The 27,447-nt window shown below is 53.7% G+C and overlaps 1 protein-coding gene across 1 annotated transcript; it reads right to left on the reverse strand.

Moving 5' to 3' along the window:
- Positions 1–2,368: 2,368 nt before the first annotated feature.
- SH2B3 (SH2B adaptor protein 3) lies at positions 2,369–17,571 on the reverse strand. The gene is made up of 7 exons (XM_029284045.1): positions 16,825–17,571; positions 6,049–6,150; positions 5,496–5,584; positions 4,668–4,772; positions 4,027–4,201; positions 3,185–3,356; positions 2,369–2,682 (listed from the first exon to the last, which is right to left on the reverse strand). The coding sequence occupies exons 1-7, from the start codon at positions 17,569–17,571 to the stop codon at positions 2,369–2,371; spliced, it is 1,704 nt and encodes a 567-aa protein (XP_029139878.1).
- Positions 17,572–27,447: the final 9,876 nt, after the last annotated feature.

Raw genomic sequence — 27,447 nt, forward strand, 5'->3', positions numbered from 1 at the left:
CAGAATAACTTAGAAGGATTTGACCCGTTAGGCGTAGGGATGAGAACTTCTGTAAGTGAATGGAGAGGCTGGGGAAAAAAAACAACACACGGCTTTCTTCCTCAAAAGAGCAATTTGGTTTTCTTTATTATTTCCAAATTTATTATTTGAAAGAACCAAGCTGTGGAACCCATCCCACCTCGGGCGGGATGCTGTCCCTGTGGAGGCCAACCCTGTTGGATTGCAAGGCTCAAACCTGCAGGAGGCCAAACAACGTCTGCAGGTGGCAACTCTGGCACCCATCTGCCCATCCCTTCTTGCATGGAATACAACTGGACAGGCCCCCGTGTGTGCAGAGGTCATTCTCTTCCATCAGGGGTCTCCAAACTTGGCCCCTTGTGGACTTCCAACTTCCAGAATTCCTCAGCCAGCACGTGCTGGCTGGGGAATTCTGGGAGTTGAAGTCCACAAGTCTTTAAAATGGCCCAAGTTAGGAGACGCTCGCATTAAATCCTGGGTTCAATTCTCTCCAAGGACCCCGTTCCTCTCCCCCCCCCTCCGATGTATGTGACTTTAGAGGTTTTGTTGCAATAGTCCCGAAAGCTTTGGAGCTCCGTGTATTATCCTAAACACAAACTCTGAAAGATGATCTCTCGTGAGCAAGGAAAGGGACGAAATTTGAAACCCTGTAAGGTGGCGCAAGGTAATTTGAAGGCAGGGCGGCTGTGGGCCAGATCCCAAGCTGGTTTGGATCACCTCTGTTTGAGGCTCTGCTGGATATCGTCCTTTAGAGAGGCAACAAGGCACCAGATAGGGAAAAAAATCAAATATTGCTCTAAAACTTGTGTTTCTCAATGTTAAGTCATTTCACGATAGGTGGACTTCAACTCCCAGAATTCAGGGAATTGAAGTCCACGTGTCTTTACATGGCTAACGCTGAAAAAAGCCCACTGCTGTGAAATTTAGTTTCAGGCTTAATTCAATCTATCGCCCTACCGGGTGCCCCTCCAGCCTCGGGCTACCGTGTCTAAACGCTCCAAGGAGCTTCTCCATTCGATGTTTGGCGGACATCACAGGCCAAAGGTGGGTCTAGAAACTTCCCCCCCCCCCTCTTGGGGGTTCCTGGGACTTTCCAGCCCAAAGTCCTTCAGGGTTGAGCCGCTGATTCGATAAAGGCACTTCCGGTGAAAGGCACGTGTGAATTGGCTAAAAGGGAGCCAGGCCACGTGTGTGTTGGGCCTTCCCTGGGCACGGCTAGTTTGAACTTGCCTCGAATGCTGGAGGGAAAAAGCCCAACCTCTTGCAGAAAAGAGCAAATTCAACTTCCTCTGTTTGGTTAAGGGATGGCAACCCTAACAGGCTTATCACTTCCCCTTTTTCCTTCCAGCTTCCTGCTGACAGCTAGATTACGATGATTTGCGGTGGCTGCTTTTGCAGCCTAGTTCCTCCTCGAGGTACATTCGGTCCCGGTGGGAACTGGGAACTTCCCCCTCCTGTAACAGCCCTGGGGCACGTAGACCGAGGGCCCACATCGCCTCCACAGCCCACCCCAAACCCCCTCCCCCCCGTGGCAGGGGGCTGCCTTCTGCATCCCTAGAAGGGAAACAAGAATTCAAACCCATAATGCACCAAAATAAAGTCCTTAAAAAAATTGGCACTTGATCCCTGTAGGCTTTGTGCATTTTCCCAAGTTAGGCTTTCGGCTTCTGTCGTAGGCCAACGCATGGCTGACCAGCTAGCTCTTTGCAAAAAGGGGCAGAATTGGGCGGTTCCTGAGTTTCTAAGATGCTGGTTTTTAAGGCAGCCTTGCTGGTGGTTTAAAGTTATTTTAAAGCGGCCGAAGAGGTTTTTCTCAAGAGGGTTTTTGAAGGGAAGGAGCAGCTTCTGAAACACCTTCCCAGCCACAGCAGGACAATTTGACCCAGGAAAGAAAAGGAAGGAAGGAAAGGGAGGGAGGGAGAGGTGAGAGAAGGAAAGAAAGAAAGGGAGAATAGAGAGGAAGGAGGCCTTGTTTTGTTCTGGAACTGAACACGCTGGCTTTGTGTTTGGGTCGCCACAGCCAAACGAGGAATTTGCCTTTAACTACAGTTCTTATCCAAGGGCGTCTGGGGTAGTGAAGACCCCCCAACGGGCCACTGCAAGCATTGAGGGTACCACCCCCCCCCCCAAAAAAAAGCCAAATGCAAAGGAAGACGTGCAAACCGATGAGAGACGGGAGAGACACGCAGGCCGAGGGGATCCTGGTGGAAAAGTCACATCCCCCAAAGGGAGCCAGTGCCCAGCCTTGCCACCCAAATACTAAATAAATGCAGCTGGAAGAAGGCAGTTCCCGGCGGGGCCATCCAGTGTCCTGGGTGAGAGCCATCATGGGGGGGCTCCGCCAGCTGTGTCAGAGGGAGGTGTACTGGTTGCTGACCGCCCGGAGGTGCCCCCGGCTCTGCACCTCCACCTCGTAGTCACTGTCCCACCGGCGGCCGGCAGGCGAAGGGGCTGGACCGGGGGAGGCGCTGCTGGGGCCGGGCCGGAGGCCACCAGCCAGGTCTTCAGGTGGGGGCACCAGGTGGAAGATCTGCTCCACAGAGTGGCGGCGAAGGCTGTCGGCCAGGCGGGTCCGGGGACAGCCGGCGGGACTCGGCTGGAGGAAGCTGACCTCTGGCGTGCAGGCGTGGGTGGACGGGGGGAAGGCAGATGGGTGTCCGGAGGCTGCGGGGGAGACGGAAGGGAGGAAAGAAGGGGGAAAGGGAGGTCACCCGGGGCCCCTGCTTCAGAATCAGAAGACGGTTGTAAAACGGGGTAACACTCACTTAACAAATGTCTCACTTAGCAACAGAATTGTTGGACTCAGCTGGGGTCATTAAGTCGGGGACTGCCTGTATTTACTTCCAGCTTTTGGCCAACCGACCCAGAGCAAGAATTGGTTTGCTTGATCACCACCACAAAAAAGACCCTGCAATCAGGTCTGATCTGCTTCATGACCGTCACGATTCACGATCACGCTGGGCAGGGCTCTGTTGCAGTCGTATATGGAGGACCGGCCCCTTTTTAACCTTCATAACAAGGCTTTGGCCTCAGACAACCTGGACACTGCCCAGGCCAGCCCGAGCGGCCCCTGAAGCGCGAGGGGCCCCCGCGGAGGGAGAGCCCAGCCCGGGTGGCAAGAGGCCCCCTCCGGGGGGGAAGAAAATTCAGCAGGGGAGCCTCCTACCTTGCAGGGAGGGGACGACCACCACGTGCCGGGAGAGCTGGACGCTGCAGGCCGTGCCACACTCGAGGGGGATGGGGCAGTGCTGGAAGTGGTGCAGCATGTCCAGGACGGAGGAAAAGTGGAGGTGTTGAACTCGGCACTGGCCCCGCTCCGTCAGGGAAAGCCGCAGGTGCTGCCGGAGGAGCCACAAGAGACGTTACCCTTTGACACCCTTCCCCCCCCCGATTCCCCCTCCCCCAGCACGGCCCGTTGAAGGAACAAGCCCTTCGCCCTCTCCACTTCCTGCTTCCCTGGCTTTGAGACCTCCATGAGGACTAGAAGCTTTATCTCAGCAACCCTACACCTGGTTTCCCTTTTGGCACGAAGCATAAAAGTTCTTACAGGCAGTCCTCGACTTATAAGTGAAACGTCGGTCAAGCGAGTTTTCGCCCGCTTTATCCCCTTTCGTGCCACAGTGGTTAAGTGAATTTAGTTTCCCCGTTGACTTTGTTTGTCAAAAGGTCGCGAAAGTGGATTGCATGAACCCGGGACACAGTGACCGTCATAAATACGAGTCAGTTGCCAAGGGTCTGAATGTGGACGACGTGCCTGCGGGGATCCTGCAGTGGTCGTAAGTGTGAAAAACGGTCCTAGGTCCCTTTTTTCAGTGCTGTTGTAACTCTGGTCACTAAATGAGCTGTTGCTAAGTCGAGGACTACCTGTGTTTCTAAACAAACCGGTTCTGGTTTTGCGGACCGGCTAGAAGGCGCGAAGGCCCACCAGGGCTGCACCACCCAGGGTCAGCTTGTCTTGAGTCTGAGCTGACCTCCCTCTGGGGGGGGAGGGAGGGAACCTGGGCGTACCTTGGCTTTTCCTTGGAAGTTGAAGGTCAGCACGTACTCCCCCCGGCGGGTTTCGCTCTGCCGGATGAGGAAGACGCCGTGTCCGTCCAGGCCCTGCAGCTGGACCAGCTGGGCGGCCTTGACCCGGGAGATGGGGCCGTGGAACCAGGGGAAGGCGGACAAGAAGTGCTCCATCCTCTGGGCCGGCTGCTCGGAGGGCCTGGAGAGCAAGGCCCCTGGGGGAGGGAGGGGAAGGAGGATTTTAGCTGGAGCCGAATACCTTTAACCGATCACATATCTGGGTTTCTCGGCCAGAATTCTCCCAGAATTCCCCAGCCAACATGAGACAGAAAGAAGCCAGGCAGAAACACGAGATGTTTGCATTTTGTATTTCAGGCAATAAGCAAAGCCTTGCTCGGGATCGAGAGAGGTCCTACCAGCTGGCGGGGCAAGAGACCCCCCAGCTTAATCCTCACCGTTTTATTCTCCGTCGTCTGAACAAGCAGAATGAAACCCAGCTAAGGAAGGCTTCAGATCCATCAAGGTCTCTTTCCTAGGCCGCTCCCACCCTGCTCCCCCCACTCCATGATCATTAGGGATAGCAGGCCCCTTGCATGCTGCCCCCTACTCCCCCACCCACCCCCACCCATGCCACGCCCCACGGCCAGGCACCTTGGTGCAGGGAGTCGGTGCTGCTGTTGGCAGGGCTGGGGGTGCCGGCCTCCGAACGAGGGTCTGCGGTGCCCTCAAGGTGGCTGCCTTCCGATCTGAAAAAGAGGGACGGTGACGGATGAAACCGGCAGGTGGAGAGCAGGGAGGACGGGTGGAAGGGGATGTTTCACAGCAGTTGAGAATCCTAGACTTCACCCGGGCGAAAGCAGGTTTAAAGGTGCTCCCATCCCCCCAGGGCTTGGGTCTGGATGCAGAGGTGCACCACAGCAGAAATGCTGACGCTCTCCTGGGGAACACCCAAAGCCAGGTGAGCAAAGTCCTTAAGCCAGGGGAATCCTGGATGCTCTCTGGCCTTGGCGGTTTCCTTGCAGACATTTCATGGCCAAACTAGGGAACATCATCAGTGCTAGGAGGGAGAGGGATTTGCAGAGGGGAGGAGGAGGAGAAGGAGGACTGTGGGGTCCTTGGTGCTGTCTGAGCTTGGTGGTTTTCTTGCAGACGTTTCATGACCCAGCTAGGTAACACTATCAGTGCTGACCCAAAACCACCCAACTCAGAGAGCACCAAGGACCCCACAGTTCAGCCCTGAGCTACAATTGTTCTGTCTTTCAGCCAGGGTTTCTCAACCTCGGCCACTTGCAGATGCCTGGACTTCAACTCCCAGAATTCCCCAGTCACAAAGCAAAGTCCCGGCACCCCAAACATCTCACTTGAACAAAAATAAAAATTGATGTGGTTTATTCTGACAGCAGTCAAGTTCTAAAAGCCCCCCCCCTCTCTGGAAGGTTGCCTCAAACTTCTCTTCCTGCACGACTCACCTGGGGAGGCCCTGATGAATCTCCGCTATCCAGGCAGCCAGCTGCTGCTCGTCTCCAGCCTCGAATATTATTTCGGTGGAGGCGTTTACCTATTTGGGGGAGAAGTGAGGCATTAATCCCACTGCAGAGGCAAAACCAGGCACGCCCCCTCCCCAGATAAAACGGGGGTGGGATGACTTCTCGGGGGGGGGGTGTCCTCTAATCGCAGGAGAAAGTTTCCGCTCTCTTAAGTGAAAAATCTGCTCCGAGATCCTTTGGGAATGCACGCCAGAGGAGGGCTGTTTTCAGCCAGGCAGGTGGGGGCCACTTGAGTTGGGAAAAGCATCTCTGGGGCTGTTGCAGACAGACCCCCTGGCCCATCTCATGACGACTGCTATTTCTGGGGCTCATGGCTCCACCCCCCCGGTGCACGGCAGCAGCCCCCTCTGCTTTCTGGAGAGGAATCCTGCCTCTGGGCACAGCCATCCAGGAAGGTCCCAGAGCACCAGGTGGGGAGAAGACCAGCCCTCCCTGCTTGGGGCTGATGCAGCCGTGGGGGAAGGAAGCTGCTCACCTTGACCACAAAGGTGTGGAGGTGGTCGGGCATCTCCAGCCGAGTGCACGCCCGGGTCTCTTGGATCGCCAAGCAAGGGGACTGGAGTTTGGGCCGGGAGCTCTGCCAAAACAGAAGAACAAGCCAGAGTTAAACATGGTTTGTTTTTTATAAAGATTTGTGGGCTTCAACTCCTTGAATTGCCCAGCATGGAAGAAGCGGCGGGTCCAGAGGGAATTCACGCGGAGCAGGAATCCAGCCACGCCATGGATTTTCCAGGCAGGACATCTGCAGGCCCAGCCCCATGGCCTGGGGGGGTGGGTGTCCCACAGCGGAGAGTCCTGGCCTGCTGTTCTTGGCTCCAAGGGGCAGCATGATTCACGGGCGCTAAACCAACTTCCGGGAGAGGATCTGGAGCAAGCGTGGGCCAGGGCTGCTGGCAGCGGTGCAGGAGACGCAAGCAGCCCCCCTCCTGCCCCCCCCCCCCAGGCTGCATCCTGGCAGTGCCTCCTCCTCCTCCGGGGCAGGGGCAAGTTCAACTTCATGTCAAAGCTGCAGGAAACGTTTTGGATTCCAACATCTGTGAAATCCCTCAGGGAGGGAGGCCAAATCCCTGCTTCCTCCCCCCCCCCAAAAAAGAGGAGGGGGACTGGTGTCTTGCTCCCCAAAAGGCCAGCAGAAGGAAGGGAAAGGGCCGTGGGGAAGGCCGGATTAAAACCAGGGCTGGAAAAATCGCTCTTGAGCAACAACGTCCGGCATCAAATACCTTCCTTAAGCCTTTCTGTCAACGCAACGTTCTCTCGGAAAAAAAACACACTGCAGATGGTTAAAAGCAGTTTTTACACTCTTTTTTTTTTCTCCCAAGGTATTCAGGGCTCTGGGTGCAGGTCCGCTTTTACTGATTTTTCACCTTTCGCCTCTGCGTAAGACAAGCTTAAGAACTGGCCAGGCAAGGCTGAACTGGTAAAACTGGGCAGGCTGGGAATCTGAGCAATAAAGCCGCCTGACCGTATCCGGCAGATTCCCAGGGCATCCGGCCGAGAGGGCATCTAAGGCCAAATCCCAAATTCCAGTCCTACCAACAGATCCCAAATTCTAGTCCTACCAACAGCCCCTCAACCTGCCTCGATTTCCCCTTTGGGAATTCAGCCCCTGCACTGGGTGTCCAGCATGCAGCAAAACAAATCTATTAATAACCTGTGGAATCCGAGACACTCAGCCGTGCCGGGCTGAAGGGGAGGAGGGGGTGCAGCCAAGTCCCTTGGAGCCATAAAGGGAGGAGGGGGCTCCTCAAATAGCCTATTCCACCCTCCTCTATCTTGGGTCTCAGCCACTTCTGCTCCCTGTCTGGGTCAGGCAACGTCCGTTCCGGGTTTTGTCTCCTCCTGGGGTTTGTGGGCCCATGAGTCACAGCCGGTCTGCAGTTTGGAGCCAACTGTGAGAACAGCTGGGGGAAAATGGACTGTGTGTGTGTGTGTGTGTGTGTGTCCAGATTGCTCATGCATTGGGAGGGGGAACAGCTTCAGAGTGGAAGGCAAGGGAAGCCTCTTCCGTTTTGCAAGTTATATACACTCCGAGTTTGTTTCTCTTTGTTGGCTTCCAACATGTTTGGCAAATTTTCTTGCTGGAAAATCTGGTCTGAAAAATGTCTTTTATTGTGAAGGAAAAAAAAAGAAAGACATGAAATCCAGACAGGATGGGGCCCTGTTTAGGGGTCCTGTGTGCTCTGTGCCTGCAGGGGAAGTTAAGTGGGAATCCCAGCAGACAAACCAAGCATTTCTTCCCAGGGTCCCTGCGAGTGCAGGGTCCGCCTGAATACAGATACCGCCAAAATGTTTTGATTTGGCTTTAATCCCTGCAAGTAGAAAGCTAATGCCTCAGGGAAGAGAGAAATCTCTGGTGCTCTTTTCCCTGTGCACTTTTTTCTATTTGCAAGTAAACAGCTGGGCTCATTCAGAGGTATAAAATGCCCCCTCCTCAACCCTCACTCATCCCTAAAAAATTGGGTGTATTGACCACTTTACACTTCAGTTAAAAATAGGGAAAGGAGCCCTCAAATAATAGAGAAGAAAAGAAGGAAGGAAGGAAGGAAATGAATACATTTTCACTGGGCCCAATAAGAACCATCCGCTTTTGCAGACGTTCCTCAAAAGGGAATCCGGAGCAACAAAGCCTCTGAAAAGATGTTTGGTTGTGGGAGATAAAGAGTCCAGCGTGCAGCCTTAACAGATGCCTTGCAAAACAGAACAGAGCGTCCTTTGGGTGCACAAACAGCCCAAAACACCCCGATGGCACGAAAAGAAAAAAGAAAGGAAAGAAAAAAAAGAACAGGCAAGGGAAGAACCGGCTCCTTCGCTGTTAGCAAAGAGGAAAAAGCACCGCAACTGAAGGAAACCCCATGAAAGTGTCGCAATGAGTACAAATGCACAAAAGGAAATGGGGCATACGTTATTTTCTTTCCAGTCTGAGCTTTCGAACAAGTGGGCAGAGAGCGAAGGAGGAGCTAAAGTTAACCATTTTCAGTTTACTTGGGGAGTCCGCCTCGTTCTTAGACGTTCCTTGCAATATTTACCCTGCCAGAGCTGAAAAATAAAACCTCCTCCAGCCTCCCCCATGTGTGGGACTCCCTCGCCCCTCATCCCCCCCCCGCAGCCAGAAGCCTTGCAGCCCAAGGGAGAGCCAAGGGCCGGGGGACCCCTGTGCTTCCCAATGGAAGGGAGGGTCCTCAGAGAGACCGCCTGAAGACCCCCACCTGCACTGAGACCACCTCCAACAGACTCCAGCAGAAGTCCAAAAGCCTGGAGGAATCACCCTCCAGTCCTGGTGACCGACTCAGGTGGGATCCTGCAAGACGTAGATTTGCCTCCGTTGGTGAAGATTGTGGCCACTCTCTGGGGGAACTTTGGCCAGAAGCAGAGAAAATCTCCACAGCTGTCGGCTGAGGAGAAACAGCCATGGCTGACCAGGGAGAGATGCTCTGTGAGCCAGCAGCCAAATTCAACTTCCGGGACCAAAAAGCAGGGTTGAGAAAGATTTGTCTGGAAGTTCTGGGAAAAGCTCAGAGGCCTCCCTGGTCCAACAGTTGGGTTCAGAAGCCAGCCTCCCCATCCCAGGGTTGACCAGGACAGTGAGAGAACCAGGGGACAAACTGAAGCGAAGAAGAGACTTTAATCAGGCTGACTCAAGGGCCCCACTTCCCCAAGGAAAGGCAGTTTCCAGCAATCCTAGTTTGAACCACAACCTAGCATTGGAAGGGACCCTAAAGAGCAGCAGCCGAACAAAGTTAGAGTTCTCTGGGACCAGCACAGTACCCCACCGGCATCCTGGGGGTCTGGTCCAGCACCACCTGGAGATTCATGCTTCTACGGAGACTTTCTCCTGGGTTTTCCTGGCCTGCGTCCAACCCACGACCCTGGACAGGCTCCGACATTCAGCCGGAACCGAGGAAGGCAGCCCCGGTGTTCCCACAGTCCTGCCTTCTGCCTCCTTTCAAAGTCCTGCACGCTGGATGCTGAGCAAGGGGACCCACGGGTGACGACTACAAGCTCCCTGCACTCTGCCCGTTCACAAGAGCCGCCCTGGGGCCAAATCAGTGTCGCTTACGGAGTTACTGATGCGTGCCCAGCCCTGCCCTGAGCGTGCCCAAGGAGCAGACAAGTGGGCCGTCGGTCTAGCTCTGCCCCGGCTTCTGAATTCTTGGCCCGGCACTGTGTGTCACCTCAAAAACCACTTTCGGCCACATGTTTTCTTGGGAGGGAAGGAAAGGAACTAATTCGAAGAAACAGCGATTCAGAGAAAGAAGAACCTCGACACCCTTAGAACTGGAAACGGGGCAGAGAGAAAAGTAGGGGGAGCAGGCTCACAAAACGAGCACAAACACACAAGGTTTGCAAAGAATGAAAGAGGCCTCCGCCTGCTAAGAAGCTTGTGGCACGCCAGGACACCCTTTCTCCAGAAATCTGAAGGAAGCCATCAGCTTCAGAGGCTCTGAGTGGCACAGGGGACCTTCCCAAGCGACGGGTAGCTCATATTCAAGGTTTCCTACAAGATACCCGGAGCATACCCACAGTTTCTCCCTTAGGAGTAGTACATCAAGTTTCTAGTCCTCTCGGCTTGGTCCTTGAAGCTCTGAAACCAACACAAAAGATGGTAGCAGCTGAGCTAATGCTATTTATTTGACCCAGGTCAATCCAAAGCATCGGAATTTTATTTGCACAATGAGGCATGCTTGCTGGGTGTTAACCTTGGTTAGAAGATTTTTTTTTAAATTACTTATTCAGCCCATTCGTTCCATGCGCCTTAAATAACAGAAGAACAAGAGTTGGAAGGGACCTTGGAGGTCTTCTAGTCCAACCCCCTGCTCAGGCAGGAAGCCCTGTGCCATTTTCAGGCAAGTGGCTGTCCCGTCTCTTCTTTAAGCACCCAATAGCTTCTGAAGGCAAGCTGTTCCGCTGGTTAATTGGAAGGAGACGATATTGTGTGTTTTTCTTGAAATCACAAAAAGGAAAGACGAGCGAAAACCGCACACTTTCATCCTGCTCAAGAGCGAAACATCACTTTTTTTTTTAAGCCAGTGTCTCATGCTCAATTCTCTGTCAAAACAAAACTGTTTTCAGGGAGAAAATTTCATTGTGAAAAAAAAGGAAGGGAAGGGAAGGAAAGGGAAGGAAAGGGAAAGGATTGATTTATAGATTGGTTGCTTTATCGTATGGCGCATTCACATCACATCTCGATAAACAGCAATAAAAAATTCAGCGATGGGGACCTCGCAAGTCAGGAGCTGTTGCTGGACCTTGCCCCAAGGGCCAAAGGCGGATTAAAAGTCAGATTAAAGCAGATTTGAAAACGAAAGCTGTGTGGGGGGATGGGGAGGCTGCATGTTTTCGCCTATCTTTTTGGCAAACGGGGTGTCCCCAGCCGCCTCCCCCCCCCCCCGGCCTGCCTTCCCCGACTTCCGCCGATGCTTCTTCCCACCGAGCACATGACGGCCTTCAGCACGAGAACACAGGAAACAGATGGAGGAGCTGGGGTGTGCATCCCGGCCCCGAAGGAAGGCAGATATCCAGCCATGCAGGAAATCAGAAAAAAAGAGAAAAAAAAACACAGCCTGATCTGGAGAAAATATGTCCTCCCTCCTCGCTGATCGCCCTCCCCCAAACTGGGCCAGGCCCCCAGGCAGTTGTGCAAGAGGAGAGACACTGGCGGACGGAATCCACCGCCGCCGGATGAAGAAAACTGCTGAGACAGCAAAAAAAGATGTGTGTGTGTGGGGGGGGGGGGTTGGGTAGGAAGACAAGAGTGGTGTGTGGTTGGGGGGGGGGAAAGAAATCAGCCATTTGGGAGCAAACATCCAAATATGTGACAGGGAAGGCACAGATTCCGTGTCTTTGGTGGGGAGGGGGGCTCTCCAAGAATCAGACCCTGGATTATGGGCCACGGAGTCCCTAAGAGGAAGAGGTAGCATGTGCAAAAAGGCTTTTGAAGGGTGGGGGCACTTTCTGGGGGGGGGAACCCTAAAAGTCTGAAACCTTGCAGAGGTCAGGGATGGTCTGGGAGGAAGCAACCCCCCCCCGCCCTCTGCTGCCTACCCTGCTTGGCTGGCAGGCAATGGGGTCCAGCTGAGAGGAGGGGGTGAAGGCCCTGCTTCAGTTGTGCAAAAAAGCACCAGGGAAGGAAGGAAGGAAGGAAGGAAGGAAGGAAGGTAGGTAGGAAGGAAGGAAGGAAGGAGGGAGGGAGGGAGGGAGGAAGGAAGGAAGGAAGGAAGGAAGGAAGGAAGGAAGGAAGGAAGGAAGGAAGGAAGACCTTCCTGCTTATGGGAAGCAAAAGTCCCACCAGCCTCCCTAAAGTGACGGGAAACGGCAGCGTCGCTTCTGGAAACTTTCCTGGAAGGGCTCAATTGCAGCACTCGATGTTTTTGAAAACAGGCAAAGGCTGAGCTGTGTTTCCGATACCTGCAGGAAGTGCTTCCTCCGTCACACGGGGGTGGGGGCTACTTAGTCTCTGCAGATTAGGACATCCCGTGCTCAAAAATCTGTTTCAAATTAAGGATATTGTCAAGGTTTTACAGGGTGAGAGCAGAAAGCTTCGCCGTGATAATCTGTTGAGAAAAGGGAGGGCAAGGTGACACCCCAAGTCTCTACGGCAGGGATCTCCAAACTTGGCCATTTTAAGACTTGTGGACTTCAACTCCCAGAATTCCCCAGTTGCTGGCTGGGGAATTCTGGGAATTGAAGTCCACGTGTTTTGAAGTGGCCAGGTTTGGAGATCCCTAGTCTCAGGTTAGACCAGGCAAGATACCAAAGAGTTGCAAACTTTGCAAATTGGAGAGAAGCCGGGAGAAAAACAAGGAAAATGAGGATATTCCCACATCTGGTGCTTCGTGAAGCGGCACCATTTCTTTGAAACTATTCTGAATCTCTTTGCATTCAAGCCAGGCAAGCAAAAGTGAGCAGAGGCAGGAGTACACCTTATCAAATTCCAGTGGCTAAATTTACCAGCCATCACTCTGGACAACAAGACAGGCAGCATATAAATTTAATCAATGAATAAAAATGCAGTCATAAAAAGCGCTCCAGGTTAGATGGCATTTAGCAAACTTGCAGAGAGAGAGAGAGAGAAAGTAAGAGAAAGAAAAAGAAAAAGAGAAAGGAGAAAGGGAGAGGAAGAGCATGAAAGAAAGAGTGAGAAAGAAAGAAAGAAAGAAAAGATGAGAGAAAAAGAAAGGGAGAAAATAGTGTGAAAGAAAGAGAGAGACAGAGACAGAGAGAAAGACAGAGAGAGAGAGAGAATGAAGGGGGGGCATCACTTTGCCTAATTTCACAGGGTCCCCAGGGTCCGGCCGCCAGTGCCCCTTGCAGGGGGGGCTAAGGGTACCTGCCCTGCCTGGCACGCTGCCCCTCTGAAGCCCCCCACGTTACAAACCTCGGCCTTTTCCTCTCCTCTCTTGCAAGCAGGGCTAAAACAGCCCTTATGCAAACTTTCCATAACTTCATGATGTTAGAACAACAAATTGAACCGTAATATCCACTTTGCGCCTCGGGATACTGGAATTTTTTTGTCTATAACCCACGCATCCAAACAAGACAGGGAAAGCATTTTTTTGTTTTTTTTAAAGCCTGGAAAACTGGCCCCCACCCCGTCCCACCCACCCAAAAGGGCAGGAGTTAACAATTGTCTCTCTCTCTCTTTTTTTCTAGTGCCCCTCAGAAAACAACCAACCAGCCAACCAAGAAAACATCCAATTCACACACACACCCTCGGGGTAACCAAGTTTCCAAAATAAGCGGCCAGAAAACACACACACACACACACACACACACACACTTCTTCGGCAATGAACGGCAGGCCGGCTGTGTGGTTAGAGAGCTGGGTCCGACCTTCCCTGCCCCAAACGTCCTCATCCGGAAATGACCAAGGATGGAAAAAAGTTGTGGTTTAATAAATGACAAAGCTTTTGACACATCTTGCCTTGCTTGGGCTGCTTGCAAAACTCCGAAAGGAGCAGGCCGGCAGATGACACAAGCCCCCCCCCCCTGCCAGCCCTGGCGGTGTCTGCTTTCCTGGCGGCCTTCGAAGAAAGAGGAGGGACCTCCGCCCGCCCGGAGGTGGCCCAGGAAGGAGAGCGGCAGGTGAGGGCAGCCCCAGGACATGCCCTTCCAAAGACCCCCTCTTCCCCAGGACCCCAGCCTGGCTTTTTTTCTCCAGACTCCGAGAAAACTGAGAATCAAGGTGGATTTAAAATGCGAAGCCCCCCGCCCAGACTTCATTTCCTCAGATCCAAGACAATGTGGCTATGAACGCTAGGAGCAGACACAGAAATGGCAAGCAAAGGGATTTTGGGGAGGGGGGCTTTGAAAACTGCAGCCTAAAATAAGGGGTGTCTCTTGGGGCACAGTCCAGGAGGAACCCCACCGTCTGGCCCTTTGCAAGCAGACTGGCCTCGCTCCCTCCTGTCAGGGGTCAACCTTGCAAGAAGGAAAGTTGACTCCAGGATCTCCGATGGGGTTTGAGGGCCTCCAGGATGCTGGGAAACAGTGCAAGGAAGGATGAGAGCCGTGTTTTGAAGAAGACAGTCCATTTGCTATGGAAAAGAGAAGGAATTCTAAGCCTGGGATGGGGGTCACCAAGAGTTGTGGGGGGGGGGAAGAGGAAGAGTGATTCCTGTCTGACCCCCAGAGTAAAAAAGTCTCAAGACAAGGCCTCCTCCTCCTCCTCCTCCTCAACCTGCCTCTCACCAGAACATCTGGATGACATAAACAACTGCAAATATTTCCATCGGAAACGCAGATGTTCCTCGGACTTTCAGCTTGGCTGTAAATACTACCTTGGAAGCTAGCAAAAATGGACAAGCCAGACCTTGAATTGGCTGGGGGGGGGAGGGTGGGGAGGGGGGAAGAGGCCTGGCTGATTCCAGCCTCTTCTGCATTTGGGGCTGGGCTGGGCTGGGGGCTCCAGAGATGCTGAGGGCAGCCCAAGTAGCCCACGCAAAGCCCCCAGGCCTCTCCTGCTCCAGACGGTAAACTTTTATCTCCAATCCTGGAGAACCTCAAGGCCACCCCTGGAAGAAAGAACAACAACAACAAAAAAAAAAAACCTGGCTTTGCAAACTTGGCTAGACGTGAGTTGTGTAATCAAGTAATATCGAAAGTCTCCGTGTGCTGAAGAAAATGCCTTCAACGAATTTTGGAGAGGATGCTTTTGATACATTTCCTCTTTTTTTCTTGTCTCTCAAAGAAAAAGTGCTAACTCAGATTCGGTGGCCAGGGTGAAATTCCCAGGCTCTGCTATAAAACCTGACCAAGCCCCCCCCCCAAAAAAATAGAGCCCATGGAAGCACTTTCATCCACATACAAAAATCTGGAGAGGCCCCGTTTGTTCCACTCTTTACAAGGCATTTCCAGAGAAATGTAGACGCACTCTCTCAAAATGAGCGAGGGGGTCTTTCCAAGGAAAGATGATGTCCAAATTCCCCAGCTAAAATATTCAATATAATGAAAGGGTTTTTTTTTTTTTTTAATTATCTTAGGAATGGGGGGGGGAAAGGAGTAACAATCTGGGGCAAGATCTTGAGAATAAGAAAAGCATCATTTGGGATAACCCAACTGTAACAAAGGCGTGATAAAAAGAAAATAAATAAACACAATAGTAAAGTAACAAAGGCCGAATAAAATCTAATAATAAACAAACTGCCCTTTGAGGAATTGTGGATAAATTCAACCAGCTTTCCCCACCTGCTGGCTTTCAGATTAATCAGACTGGATGCTCGGTGCCCCCCCTTCTCCCCCCTTGGGAGCAGCTGCCTGACCGTGGCATGGAGTCCCAGGTTTGCCCACACATGTGATGCCATGCGTTCATGCGACACCCGGGCACAAACTCCAAGATCTTGACTGAGCAGGCAAACAAACCAGGGTAGAGCTACCCAAGCACTTTCTCCTCCTTAAGAGCCAGACAAAAAGAGGGGACAGACACACACACACATGCACACAAACCAAGGGAAAGCCACCCCGCTTTTGGAAAAGAGACAACCCAGAGCGCCATGTTTAGCATCTGGGAAGGGGGGCAGCCAGGAGAAGAAGGGTGGGCACCCCCCAAACCCGGAGCACTGTTTTCTGCCAAGGCTACGCCAGCTTCAGCTGAATCCCCCATTCACTGCCTGCCTTGAGGGATGAATGGATTTCTGTTCCCATCGCAGCTTTGGAAGAGATGGGAGAAGAGGCCGCCTTAAAAAAAAAATATATTCCATTTTCACCATCCATTTTCTCTCTAACTGGTTTTGACCTTCCTCGGCCGGTCAAAATAAGAAGGCAAGAGGGGGACAATTCCATATTTTTATTATTTGCTTTGGGAAATCCAGACTTTTTCAGCTTTTCGGCTTATTTCCTAGAGGCCGGTCTTGATGGAGGTGGCATCTAAGAAGCTTTAGTGAGGCTTCTGGCCTCCGGTCCTTGGCTTATGGGGGAGGGGCAGGACAGGGAAGGACCTTTTGCAGTCACACCAAGTCTGCAGCCTCGCTTGGTAGCCAAAGCAGGGATGGAAACCTGCAGGAATCCTTTGAAAATCCTGCCCACCATCAGTGGCACCAACCAAACTACAATCACCCAGGCAACTGCTGGGGGCTTCGGACTTCCCACCGATCTGGGTGGCCGCCCAGGCAAACGCGGCTAAGGAAACCGAGACAATAAATGTAACAAATAAAATAAAAAAATAAAATGTACATATCCGCCCATGATATTCAACTAAAGTAATATCTCAAAACAAGGAACAGACGAAAGAAAAAACAAGTTGAAAAAAGTTCTAAAACCCAGGAGCTTTTAAAAGATTCTCAGATGAGTTAAAGCAAGCCTTTTAAAACAGCTGTGTCAATTTGTTCCATGTAGATATCCTGAGTGGTTGGGGCCATCCAGAAGATCAACTTCCCTCCCCAAAAAAGAATTAAATCTCCAAAGAGCAAAGCCTCTGAGATAAAAGAGACAGCACTGAACAAACATTAATAAGGGAAAAAATAGTCTGTACTAAGCACAAAGTCTCCGATCATCCCAGTATTCATTTCTGAGATCTGTTACCCAAAGGATCACTCTTCAGCATCCAGCTGAAAGCCCGTGGCTACCAATATGACTTCGCTCGATTTCTCCAAACTGCTTTTAAAAGTATTTAAGCATAGTTCTTTGCCTACTTTTGGGGTCAGCAAGATCCCAGAAATTGAATGATCTGCTGAATGAAGAGGTTCTTTCTTCTGTGTGTCCACATCACAGATGTTTAGAAAAGAGAAGAGAGGGAGCAAAGATAGAGACCACTTACCTTAGGGGGATCAAACAGCGCCAAGGCATAACTCTGGCAGTCCGGAGGCCCTTCTTTGTATAAAACTAGCCGGCATTTCTGCCAGCGAGTCCCACTGTCCTCCGTCACCATCATGTATTTCAGGTTCCCTTCTTTCTGGATCTGTAAGGAGCAGTCCCTGGAGATGGTCCACGGGAAGATCTTTCTGGCAAGGCCAGATCTCAAAACCAAGTCCGCCATCTCCCCTTCGCCAGGGCCCGACTCCAAGGATCTCCGGCGGAACAAGCTACGCCAGCTCCTCCGTAGCCGGTCCAGAGAAAAATGTCTCCTGACGCCCAATGGAGAAGTGGGCGCTGCCAGTTCTTCAGAACTCCAGGACTTGGGAAGTCCACCAGAGCGGACCTCAGAGGCCCGGTTGACCTGGTCCGACAATTCCACCTCAACCTTGGCCCCAACCGTGCCCGAGGATCCCTCACCATGTTTCTGGCCTGTGTCCCGGTAGTCTCGCACTCTGCTGAAGGGCAGGATGTGAAGCTGGTCCGTAGCATTTGTATCCTTCACCTCGTTGCGGAAATATTGCTGGAAGAGGTCCGCAAACTGAAGGGAGAAGTTCTCAGCGGCCAAAACTTCATGCTGGGGGTTCTCGCTGACGAAGTGTAGGTACTCCCTGGCCAGCTCCCTGGCGGTGGTGATAGCGTGCTGCTTGCAGAAGTCGTTCCACCCGCCGGGGTGTCCGGAGTCGCCTGATGGGACAGCGTGTCCATTCATGGCCAAGTCTGGAGATTTCCTGGGGTTCTATAAAGGGAACGAGTTCCAGACACAGAGAACAGGGAAAAGAAATGGTGTGAGGATCAGACCAATTCAGGACAAATAGCAGAGAAGGCTCGTCCAGGCAGCCGGGGACCATATTGGAAAAGGATAGCCAACTGAGAAACTGAGAACTGAGCCAATTGAGAAACACAATGGGTAAGATACCATCACTACAGGCCACACGGACGTTCAACGATGACATATATAAGTGGTAGACCTACAACCAACTCAGTAAACACCAGCTAATCAAGAAACCGCCAAGAACACTCCCATCAATTTGATGGGGCAAGCTACTGATGATGTTACCTAGTAGGGTCACGAAACATCTGCAAGAAACTCACCAAGGTCAGAGAGTGCCAAGGACCCCATCGTTCAACCTTGAGCTACAAAGATGCCACTAGTATTATAACTGGTTAGCTCTGCAGACAATTCTTGGACATGCACCAGGGTCCTAATCTCCTCGGCCCAACTTCATCAAAGTGCATAAGCCATCCTGAGGAGCTCTCCCAGGATCTCCCAGGACCGTCTCCCAAAGTCGCCTTTACCCAGGTGGGTAAGCCACAAGGAGGGATCGGGGCCTTCAACAAGCTGGCACAGCTCTCCTACAGGCCCTTTTAAAACTGTTTGTGAACTCCTGGAGTAGAATCGAGGTGCTACAACGCTCTTCAAACATGACCTAGCATGTCCTGGACAGAGTGAGCAAGGAGGGGGACTGCCGTCAGCATTCCTAGATAGCAGCCTTCCACCGCTGAGAGGTGGAAGGGAAAGTAGAAAGACAATACAGAAAGAAACCGGTCCAACCGGCTCAGAATCAGCTCTCTTTTTTTTGCCAATGTGATCTACACCAGCATCGCAGTCTTTGGACCTACGGATGGTTTAGACCCATGTTTCTCCACCTCGGCCACTTGAGGATCGGAGGACTTCAACTCTGGGACTTGAAGTCTACCCATCTTCGAGTGGTTTCAGGTTCACCCCTCTACAAGTGGCATGGCTGCCTGGGGAATTCTGGGAGTTGAAGTCAAGTGGCCAACGTTGAGAAACACTAGCTAAACTGAGAGATCTGTGTTCCCATCTCTCCTTGCCATGACTGGGCGACCCTCAGCCGATCCTCTCTGCCTCGCCGAACTCTCTGGCTTCCCTAAACAGAATAACAGTTAGAAGAGACCTTGGAGATCTTCTAGTCCAACCCCCTGCTCAAGCCAGAGACATTCTCCTCCTGCATGTACGAATGGTGCCCGGCTGGGAAAAGACAGATTCTACACACCCACTTGCGGGATGCTGCACCACTAGCCCGATCTTCTCTCTGAGGACTGTCAGGCCCTGCAAAAGAAACCCCCAGCATTGAGGGGTCTTGTGGGTGTGCAAAACACCCAGCCGTAGCTCTGCCAAAGTGTGCGAGTGAGAAGTCCACTTTGTTCCAAAGTTTTTGCAAAGCTCCCAGCCCTCAGGCTTTTCTCTCTCCTGCAAAACGCTCTCGTTTTATCCTCCTCAGGCACGGCCGCTGAAACAGGAAGCCGGTTCGTTGTGCGGCCCCACAATGCCGTCTCCTCGTGCAAGCAGGCCCCAGGCCTTCCTCCCCACAGCAGCGTGGGCCGGCCAGGGATCACCTTGAGGAGGTCTTCCTGAGGGCGAGAGGTTTTTCCCCAAAGCAAAACAAAACCGGGTAACCGTTGTGGGGCAGCGCGCAGAATGCCTGTTTACTCGCCTGGAGACAGTGAGACTAGAGAACTGAAATGCAGGGAGCTTTTGACTGTGTACGTACACCAACAAGCCCACACCCACAGACACAGTGCTTCCAGCTTTCAGTTAAGCAACCCGGGCACTTTTTGACGTGCCCGAGTGAGATTAAAATCAATAGATTACTTCTCTCCCTTTCTCTGCACTGTATTTATACAGTCCGTGATTGTGTGCGCACCTCCTTGCTTGGTCATACCTGTGCAAAGCCCCCCCACCCCGATCAAAGGCGCCTCGATGACCTACTTTACACTAAGCCCTAACCTGAGGTTCACAGACCACAAGGTTGGTGTTGTGCACTTCCTATCCAGCCTAAGTAAAAGCGAGCATAATAAGGTGTGAAGCCGTGTCACACATGTATTGCCCTGATACGAATCTTTCACGTAATTCGGCAAGCTGATAGGAACGCCACTCTGCTAGCTCAGGAAGAGAGCAACTATTAAGTTCCATCGCCCAAAGAACGACGTCCGGACTCTCGCTTCTGGCTCATCCTTCTTCAAAGGGGAGCTGAACAGGCTCCTGAGCCCTGCTATAACCACTGGACCTCGCCCGACCCGTTTCCCATTCGGGAGACAACCCTGAATCCGGCTCTTGCCTTTTAGAGACGGGGGGAAACAGGCAGTTCACAATTCAGGGGCGGCATTTAGGACACAAAGTATGAAAAAAGGAACAGAATACCAGGATCTGGGCATTTTACCATGAGGCCCCCTTCCTCCTGATGGATGAAGGACCCCCTCCCAATGCTGGGACTACAGGGCCCCTGCAGCCCAGCCTGGCAGGGATGAGTGGAACTCATGTCCCCCAAGGTTTGGAAGATACCACTGTCTGGTTCTGGACTTTGGCTCTTGCGCATGGCCCCTCTGGCCCAGTCACGTGGCCGTAAAGGGCAGATGTCTGCGGACATCTCATGACTTCTAAGAGGAAGAAAGGGCAGCAGAAGAAAAACCCAGAGGACCACAAAGAGCTCTCAGCTCAGCCGAACGGCTGAAGAGTATTCGGCCCTGATGGGCTTAACAAGCAGAGGTTCCAGCAGGATCCCACCTCAGGACTTCTAAGAAGAAAGGGGGCTTGTAAGCAGCAGCAGCAGAGGGGAAACCAGAATAACAGAATGACAGAGCTGGAAGGGACCTTGGAGGGCTTCTAGCCCACCCCCCTGCTCAAGCAGGAAACCCTAGACCATTTCAGACAAAGGTTTGGCCAATCGAAAACCGTCCTTGCCAAAATAAAAACCACACAAGCTTTGTAAACCAACCGGAGAGACGCTGCAAGGAGCCGAGACTGCATGCCGCTGCGTAACGTGCTTCCAGGTGCCCGAGTCTCTTGCCCCCACGGGGCCCCCAGCTCTGGGTCTATCTGTCTGACCAGCCTGCCAATGACTCAGCACCACGCTTCCTCCCAGACGCAACGACAACGTCCTCCTGCCCCGCGGGCCAGGGGTCCCTGGGAAACCGAGGCAGAGGGGTGGGAGTGCCCTCCAGCCCGATCCCTCTACGGCTTTTGGCTTCTCCAGGACCCGCGGCGCCACCCTAGCCGCCCCTGCCTCCCAGAGAGGGGCCATCTTTGAATGGGCTTTTCCAAAGACGCAAACCGCAGAGAAGAGCAACTACTAGGAGGATTAAAGGCCCGGAGAGTGAAACGCATGAAGAGCAGTTGCGGGAACTGGGGAAAGAAACGCTGGGGGGGGGGGGGACAGGATAGCATTCCAATATTTGAAGGGTTACCATAAAGACGAGGGGGCCAAGTTATTGTCCAAAGCACCCAAAGGCAGGACAAGAAACAATGGTTGGAAACTAATCACGGAGAAAAGCAACCTGGAACTAAGGAGAAACTTCCGAATAGTGAGAACAATTAACCAGTGGAGCAACTTTCCCTCCAGAAGGTGTGGGTGCATCATCCCTGGAGATTTTTAAGAAGAGGCTGGACAGCCCACCTGTTTGAAATAATGTAAGACCTCCTGCTTGAGCAGTGGGGTTGGACTAGAAGACCTCCAAGGTCCCTTCCAGCTGCATTCTGATTGAAAACGCACACACGCCTGGCTGGGCCCCATTGCTAGAGAGAATCTGCCTGGCCCCAGATTCTTGCAAAAGTCTCGCTGGCCTTCCCACGCAATGAACACGCCCTCCCCCCAAGGAATGGGAGGCAGAGCCGTGCCCGTGAGACGGCCCTGGCAACCCAAAGTTACATAAGCCAGCTCCCGCGTCACAGAGCTGAGGATCTCTGTGGAGCCCGGCGGGCGGGCTGTCTCTCAGGGGCCAGGAGCAAAGCGGCCGCCTTTGCAGAGCCCACCAAGAACAGGACGCTTTGGGAAAGGCGCTTTGGTGGCTCCGGCTCTGAGCCTCCAGCCCGGTGCAGGCAGGGAGAAATCGGACGCACGTTTCTAGCAGCACGTCAAAAATAGAAGATTTCCCCCCCCCCCCCCGGCTCTCAGTTTTGTGCTTTGAAATGCACAATGGCTTTTAACTTGCACTATGGAAGGAAGGCCCCTCCCAAACTTCCCCTTGTTATGAAAGGCCGCTGGGCCCAGTGGGAAGGGGAGTTGCCATGTCAGCAGGTATGCCATGCGTGGGAAGAAAATCCACACAAAGACACTCACGTTCAATTCACACCGGGCACCCTCAAATGCCCAGAAAGACCGCCCGGAGCAGAAAGGGCAACGGGTGAGCTTTGCAAGGGAGCGATCTGAACGCAGCCCTTGGGTGTCTGGCTTGAGCAGGGGGTTGGATTAGAAGACCCCCAAGATTCAACTCTGATATTTATCTGTCCTACAGCTTGGCCTTCTTCAACAGAGCCCCCCTCTCCATCCTTTCTGGGGGGGGGGAATTAGGAAAAAGCGGAGCAGAAAGAGAGGAGAAGCCAGGTCTGCAGGGCCAAACTGAAGCCAAATTAGAGAGATTAAGGAAGGGAACAACCGATCCATCGTGTCTTTGTTGAACCCGGGGTTGTCCCAGAAGGGCTTCTGTTGGAGCAGGGAGGTTCCCTGGACCAATGCTGCACAGCACCACCACCACTGCATGCGAAGCGAGCACGCAACCCAGACCCAGCACGCCAAGCCCCACCGCCACCGAACGTACCCCGAGCGCGATGTTCTGATAAGCTTCTGAGAAACAGCAGCCTTTGCAGCGCAGCAATCTGGTCAAGAGAAGAAGCCAGGATGGTGCGTCTCTTTCAGATCTCAGTTTAATCCAGCGGGAGTCTAACTCTGGCCACTTTTAGACTTGTGGAGTTCAGTTCCCAGAATTCAGCAAGGCTGGGACATTCTGGGAATTGAAGTCCACAAGTCTTAAAGAGGCCAAGGTTAGACACCCCTGCTTTAACTCAAAAGTTTGCAAAAAAATAATAATAATATAGCAACAGCTACAAGTCTACAGAAAGGTATTTGCAAGCAAGGAAAGAGCACCATGGGCTTTGTGGTTGGTCCCAACTTAAAAGTCTTTGGCATCCAAAAAGTATTTCAGCCTCTTTGACAGCCTGTCAGTTTTGGCCCCATCCTGACCAACACACACACACACACACACACACAATTTTTTTCTAAGCCCAAGCAAGTTCCTTTTCTTTCGCATTTATCCCTTCCATTCCTACAGCCCCCCCCCCGCCCAACTCAACGCAGGAACTCTGCGGCTCCTCGTTCTCAACCTTAAAACGATCAAAAGAAATAAAATAGCAAAACCTCACGCAGTGTCGGATTCCCCCTGCGCCCCCCTCCTCCCCCCCCCGCCTAAGGGAGCCTGGGCCTCGTTCTCCGATGTTGGAGCGTCCAGATGTGGGGCAGCTGTTTATAGGCAGCCTGCTCCCCCCTCCCCAGGTGCAAGTCTTCCTCGGGCAGGGGGTGGCCCCCTTTCCCGGACGGACCCCCGCCTCGATTCGAGCTGCTCCGATCCCCAAAGTGCCCCCGGGGGCGACCAGAGGGGGGGGGCGCTGCCCCGGGACCTTCCGCGGACAGGCAGCCGGGAAGAGGGGGGGTCGCTCCCGAGGCTCCCCCCGCAGGTGCCTCCGCGCAGAAGCCCCTTCCCGCCCAGGAAAGCGGGGTGGGCGACGGGGCGGAGGGGCTCGCACCGGCCCGCTCCCACCCAGGGATGGCGACCCCCCAAAAAGAGGCGCCTGCGGTCCTCTGCCCCCTCCCTCCTGCCTGCCCCCTCCCGGGCGAGCGCGGGCACTCTGCACATGCTCCACCAGCCCCGCGCCCCAGCAGCGGGAGCCAGAGCCGCCGCGGAGCCCGCCGACTCACCTGCGCGAGAAGCGGCGCCCCTCGGCCGCCCGGCCCATGCCGCCCGGGCCCGGAGCGCCGCGCCGTCGGAGCCGCCAGCAGCCGGTAGGAGCGGGCGAGCGGGCGGGGCGCCTGGACGCCGACCCGGCCCGACGCCTCCCTGGCCGGCGAGGGGCGGAGGCGGAGGCGGCGCCGGGCGGAGGCGGCTGCCGCGGCGGCTGGAAGGAGCGGACGGGCGAGGGAGGCCGGCGGGCCGGGGCGGCAGCGCGGCGCCCGCGGGCGCTTTCGCTTCCTCCAGATGTGCGGCCGGGGGGGGGCAGGTGCGCCTCGCCCACAGCCCGCGCGGCAGCTGGAGGAGGCCGGCCTGGGCGCGCGTGGGAGCCCGTCCAAGACCCCGGCCCACTCGAGGGCGAGGACGGCGGCAACTTTTCATACTTGTGGACTTCAATTCCCAGAATTCCCCAGCTGCTACCTTGGCAACTTTGAGATTGCTGGCTGGGGAATTCTGGCAGTTGGAGTCCACAAGACTTAAAAGTTGTCAGGGTTACTACAGACCCCACAGCACTCAGTTGCAAAGGCCGAGACTTTCCGTTCTTGAAATCACCCATCGAAGCCACCGAGGACACGGCCAACTTCATTTGTGCTATTGGTCCAAGCAGTCAGAAAGTCTCTTTTTTTTTTTAAGGGGGGGGGGGCTGCAGAGCCTTTGGTCCTCCCAAGCTGTTTGCCTTTATTTTATTTTAATGGCGCCAGGATGAAAAATAAGGGCTGTCTTTAACTACCCAGCTGTCTCTTCTAAAGGCAGGAGGAGAAGACACTTTTGGGGGGGGTCTTCTTGCTAATTTGGGGGCCAGATTGCTGGGCAGGTTAAACAGGGAAGGATCAAGATTCTGGAATGGCCCAATTATTCACGAAATTCAGAGAAGAACTCTCAAAAACTCCGGCCAAGCTGTGTATTTGACCATTGCAGTTTGGTTTAAGAAAAACCGGTTCTGATTGTGTCACGCAACACAGCCCACCCCCCAAAAAACCAAATGTTTGTCTTGTTTTGTTTCCTCTAGCCTTTAAGTGTACTGTGTCTTTTAAGCCAAACTTTCTCAACTTTTAGGCCTGTTTTAAGCATGGGAGGTTGACAATGCTTGGCGAGGCACACTTCGCCCGTTTGATAAGCACGCTTTGAAGGATTTGTGTACGCCTTAAAAAAAAAAAAAGTATTACAAAACAACTCTGAAGGCCCTTGGCCTCTTCGCTCTAGAAAGGGCCCTCGCAAATGAATGCAATGTGGCTCGAGCGCCATCGAGTGGCCAGATCGATACCTACCTTGAGCCAATCAAAGATATATATATATATATATATATATATATATATATACATACATACATTCTATATCTGGTCTCCTCCAACCATGGCGACTTTACGACTTGTGGACTTCGACTCCCAGAGGCCTCAGCCAGCGGATGCTGTCTGAGGAACTCTGGGAGTCGAAGTCCACAAGCCATAAAGTTGCCACGGTTGGAGGAGCCTATTCTATATTGCCCTGCCTGGAGACTTAGCATAATCCTGGTGTGGCCACATTCACACATTCAGACTCGATTCTGTATTTGGGAATCTCACATTTCAGACCCAGATTAGCTGCTGAGGCTTCCCTTGCAGCTACAGTCTTCTTTGCTCTGCCTGGAAGCGCCGCAATAGAGAGTAATAATTACAATAGGTAGATATATTGCCCATATACATAATAAGTGGTACAGGCAGCCCTCAACCGTGGCAAGATAATTCGTAAAAGGGTGCAAAGCTCACTTAACAAATGTTTCACTTAGCGACGTAAGCGTGGGGACTCGATTGTGGTCGTAACTCGAGGACTGAGTCCCTGTATTGCAAAAGCAAAAAGGAGTTTTATTGCTTCCTTGCTGGCTGGCAAGTCTGGCAGTTCATTTACGCGGATGGCAACCAACTTTACTCTAAATCCGGCTTAAGCCGGGCTGGCTCCCCCCCCAATCCAGCCCCCCCCCGGAATTCCGCAGACGGGAGCCCCCCCTGAGCTTTGCCCGGAGGCCACCCGAGGAAAGGCGGCGGGGGGTCGCCAGGGCTGCCCGGAAGGAAGCGGAAGGCCGGGGGCGGCCAGAGGCGAAGCCAGCCCAGCCTCCCCCTTCCCGCCGCTGGAGGAGCCGGAGGAGGAGCGCGGGAGCGGCGCAGGAGGAGACGGAGGCGCCGCCCGGTCATGGCAGCGCCCAGCGCTCCCGCGGACAAAGGCAGCCGCCGGGCCGGGAGCTGAAGCCGCCGGGGGAGCCCCCGAGGAGGCGGGCAGGTGAGTGCCAGGCTCCGCGTGGCGTCCCGTCCGCCCTGGGCGGCCTCCCCCGCCTGGCCCGGGCGCTGCGAGCCGAGCAGAGGGCCGGGGGAGGGTCTGCTCGGCCGAGGGTGCAGGCGAGAAGCCCCCCCCAAAAGGCCAAATGCGCTCCTTGCGATAATGGGGGGGGCAGGGATAGAAGCCCATTAACCGCGCGCCCCCCAAATCTTCCCCAAGCCCAGCGAGCGCTGTTGGTCGGTGGGAGGTGCTGGGAGAGCCCCGTCTGAAGAGCCAGGCTTGGGGTGGGGATCCCGGGGATTTCTGCAGAAAAGCCCCCGTCTGACCCTCTTTCTGGGGGGCTCCCGGAATAGAGCTCCGATGGGAAGGGGCTGCCTGGGACGAGAAGGGGCTCCTCTTCTGCCCACCCCCAGCCCAGGAACCTCCAGTCCGTGGGGCGGCTGGTTCTCCAAGGCCCGGCCCTTGCTGCTGCTTCTTCCTTGGAGACCCCCCCCCCTTTGCTCTCCCAATGGATAAATCATCCTCGTGGTGATTTTGTCCAGAGGCTTTTGAGGAGAGCCCCTGGGGTCAAGCGATGCCAGTTTATAGACAAATGCCACGTGTATGTATAAATAGATCCCCCCCCTCGCTCCTCTGAGCTGCCTTTGGTTTTCTTCCTCCCATTTCCAGCAAGCAGGCCAAAATCAGAACGGCAGATTTTGAGGGCTGCCCCCATAGCTTGTTGGTGGGACACACCTTCGTGTCTCTTGGGCTTCAGAGACGGGTGCAAGGCTGGCCTTGTGTGTTTTCTGCCCTGCGGGTGCCTCGGTGCCAGGCCAGGCTGGCTCATGTTGGTCTGCAACTATCTAACAAGGTTGCTGCTTCCGAACAATTAAGTCGACATTCAAACTCCTTGCCCCGACTTCGCTTCAGCAGCCGTTACTTTGGAAGAGGATAAATGTGGGTGGCAAGCAGGAGAATTACTCAGTCCCGGGTGGACAGGGATGGTCCGGAGGGGGGAACTAGCTGACCAGCGCTCTGCTTTGCTCCCTTGCTAGGTTTGGTGGAATCACCGCCAGCCACATTTTCCCCTCCTAGTCATGAGGCTGTCACGGCCCTTCGATGGCCCGGGGGCCCCTGGATTTATTTATTTCCCCTTATTACTTTTAAGTAACTCAAAGCAGTGAACATACTACATATAGTTCTCCTTCCTCTTCTTCTTCTTCTCCCCATAACTCTTATGAGATGGTGAGAGGGATTGGCCCAAAGTCCCGCAGCTGGCTTTCATGTCTAAGGTGGAACTAGAATTCACAGACTCCCAGGGATTCCCCCAAAGTCACCCAGATGATATCTGGACTTCAACTCCCATAATTCTGGAAATTGAAGTCCAGACACCTTAACTGACCGAGGTGGAGAAACATGCTATAGAGCACGGGTAGTCAACCTTGGCTCTTTTATGACTCGTGGACTTCAACTCCCCGAATTCCTGAGCCAGCTAAGAGGCAGCCATTTGGGGGGCTGCAAGACCCCAAAGGGCCCCTTTCCCACCTGGTGTTGATGGGGGCTGCTGGGACCCACCCCCCTCTCTCGCTTTCCCTTCCCAGGGATGCCCACC

The sequence above is a fragment of the Protobothrops mucrosquamatus genome, unplaced genomic scaffold (assembly GCF_001527695.2).
Source record: "Protobothrops mucrosquamatus isolate PMUCROS unplaced genomic scaffold, P.Mucros_1.0 scaffold342, whole genome shotgun sequence".
NCBI classification, from domain to species: Eukaryota; Metazoa; Chordata; class Lepidosauria; order Squamata; family Viperidae; genus Protobothrops; species Protobothrops mucrosquamatus.

What these genes read in the sequence shown, in the direction of transcription:
- SH2B3 (XM_029284045.1), bottom strand. Translation starts at nt 17,571, where the DNA reads ATGAATGGACACGCTGTCCCATCAGGCGACTCCGGACACCCCGGCGGG. An exon ending in CGCTGTTTGATCCCCCTAAG is followed by an intron (nt 6,151 to 16,824) that starts GTAAGTGGTCTC and finishes CTGTTTTGGCAG; the next exon opens with AGCTCCCGGCCCAAACTCCA. An exon ending in GGTCGTCCCCTCCCTGCAAG is followed by an intron (nt 2,683 to 3,184) that starts GTAGGAGGCTCC and finishes TCTCCCCCGCAG; the next exon opens with CCTCCGGACACCCATCTGCC.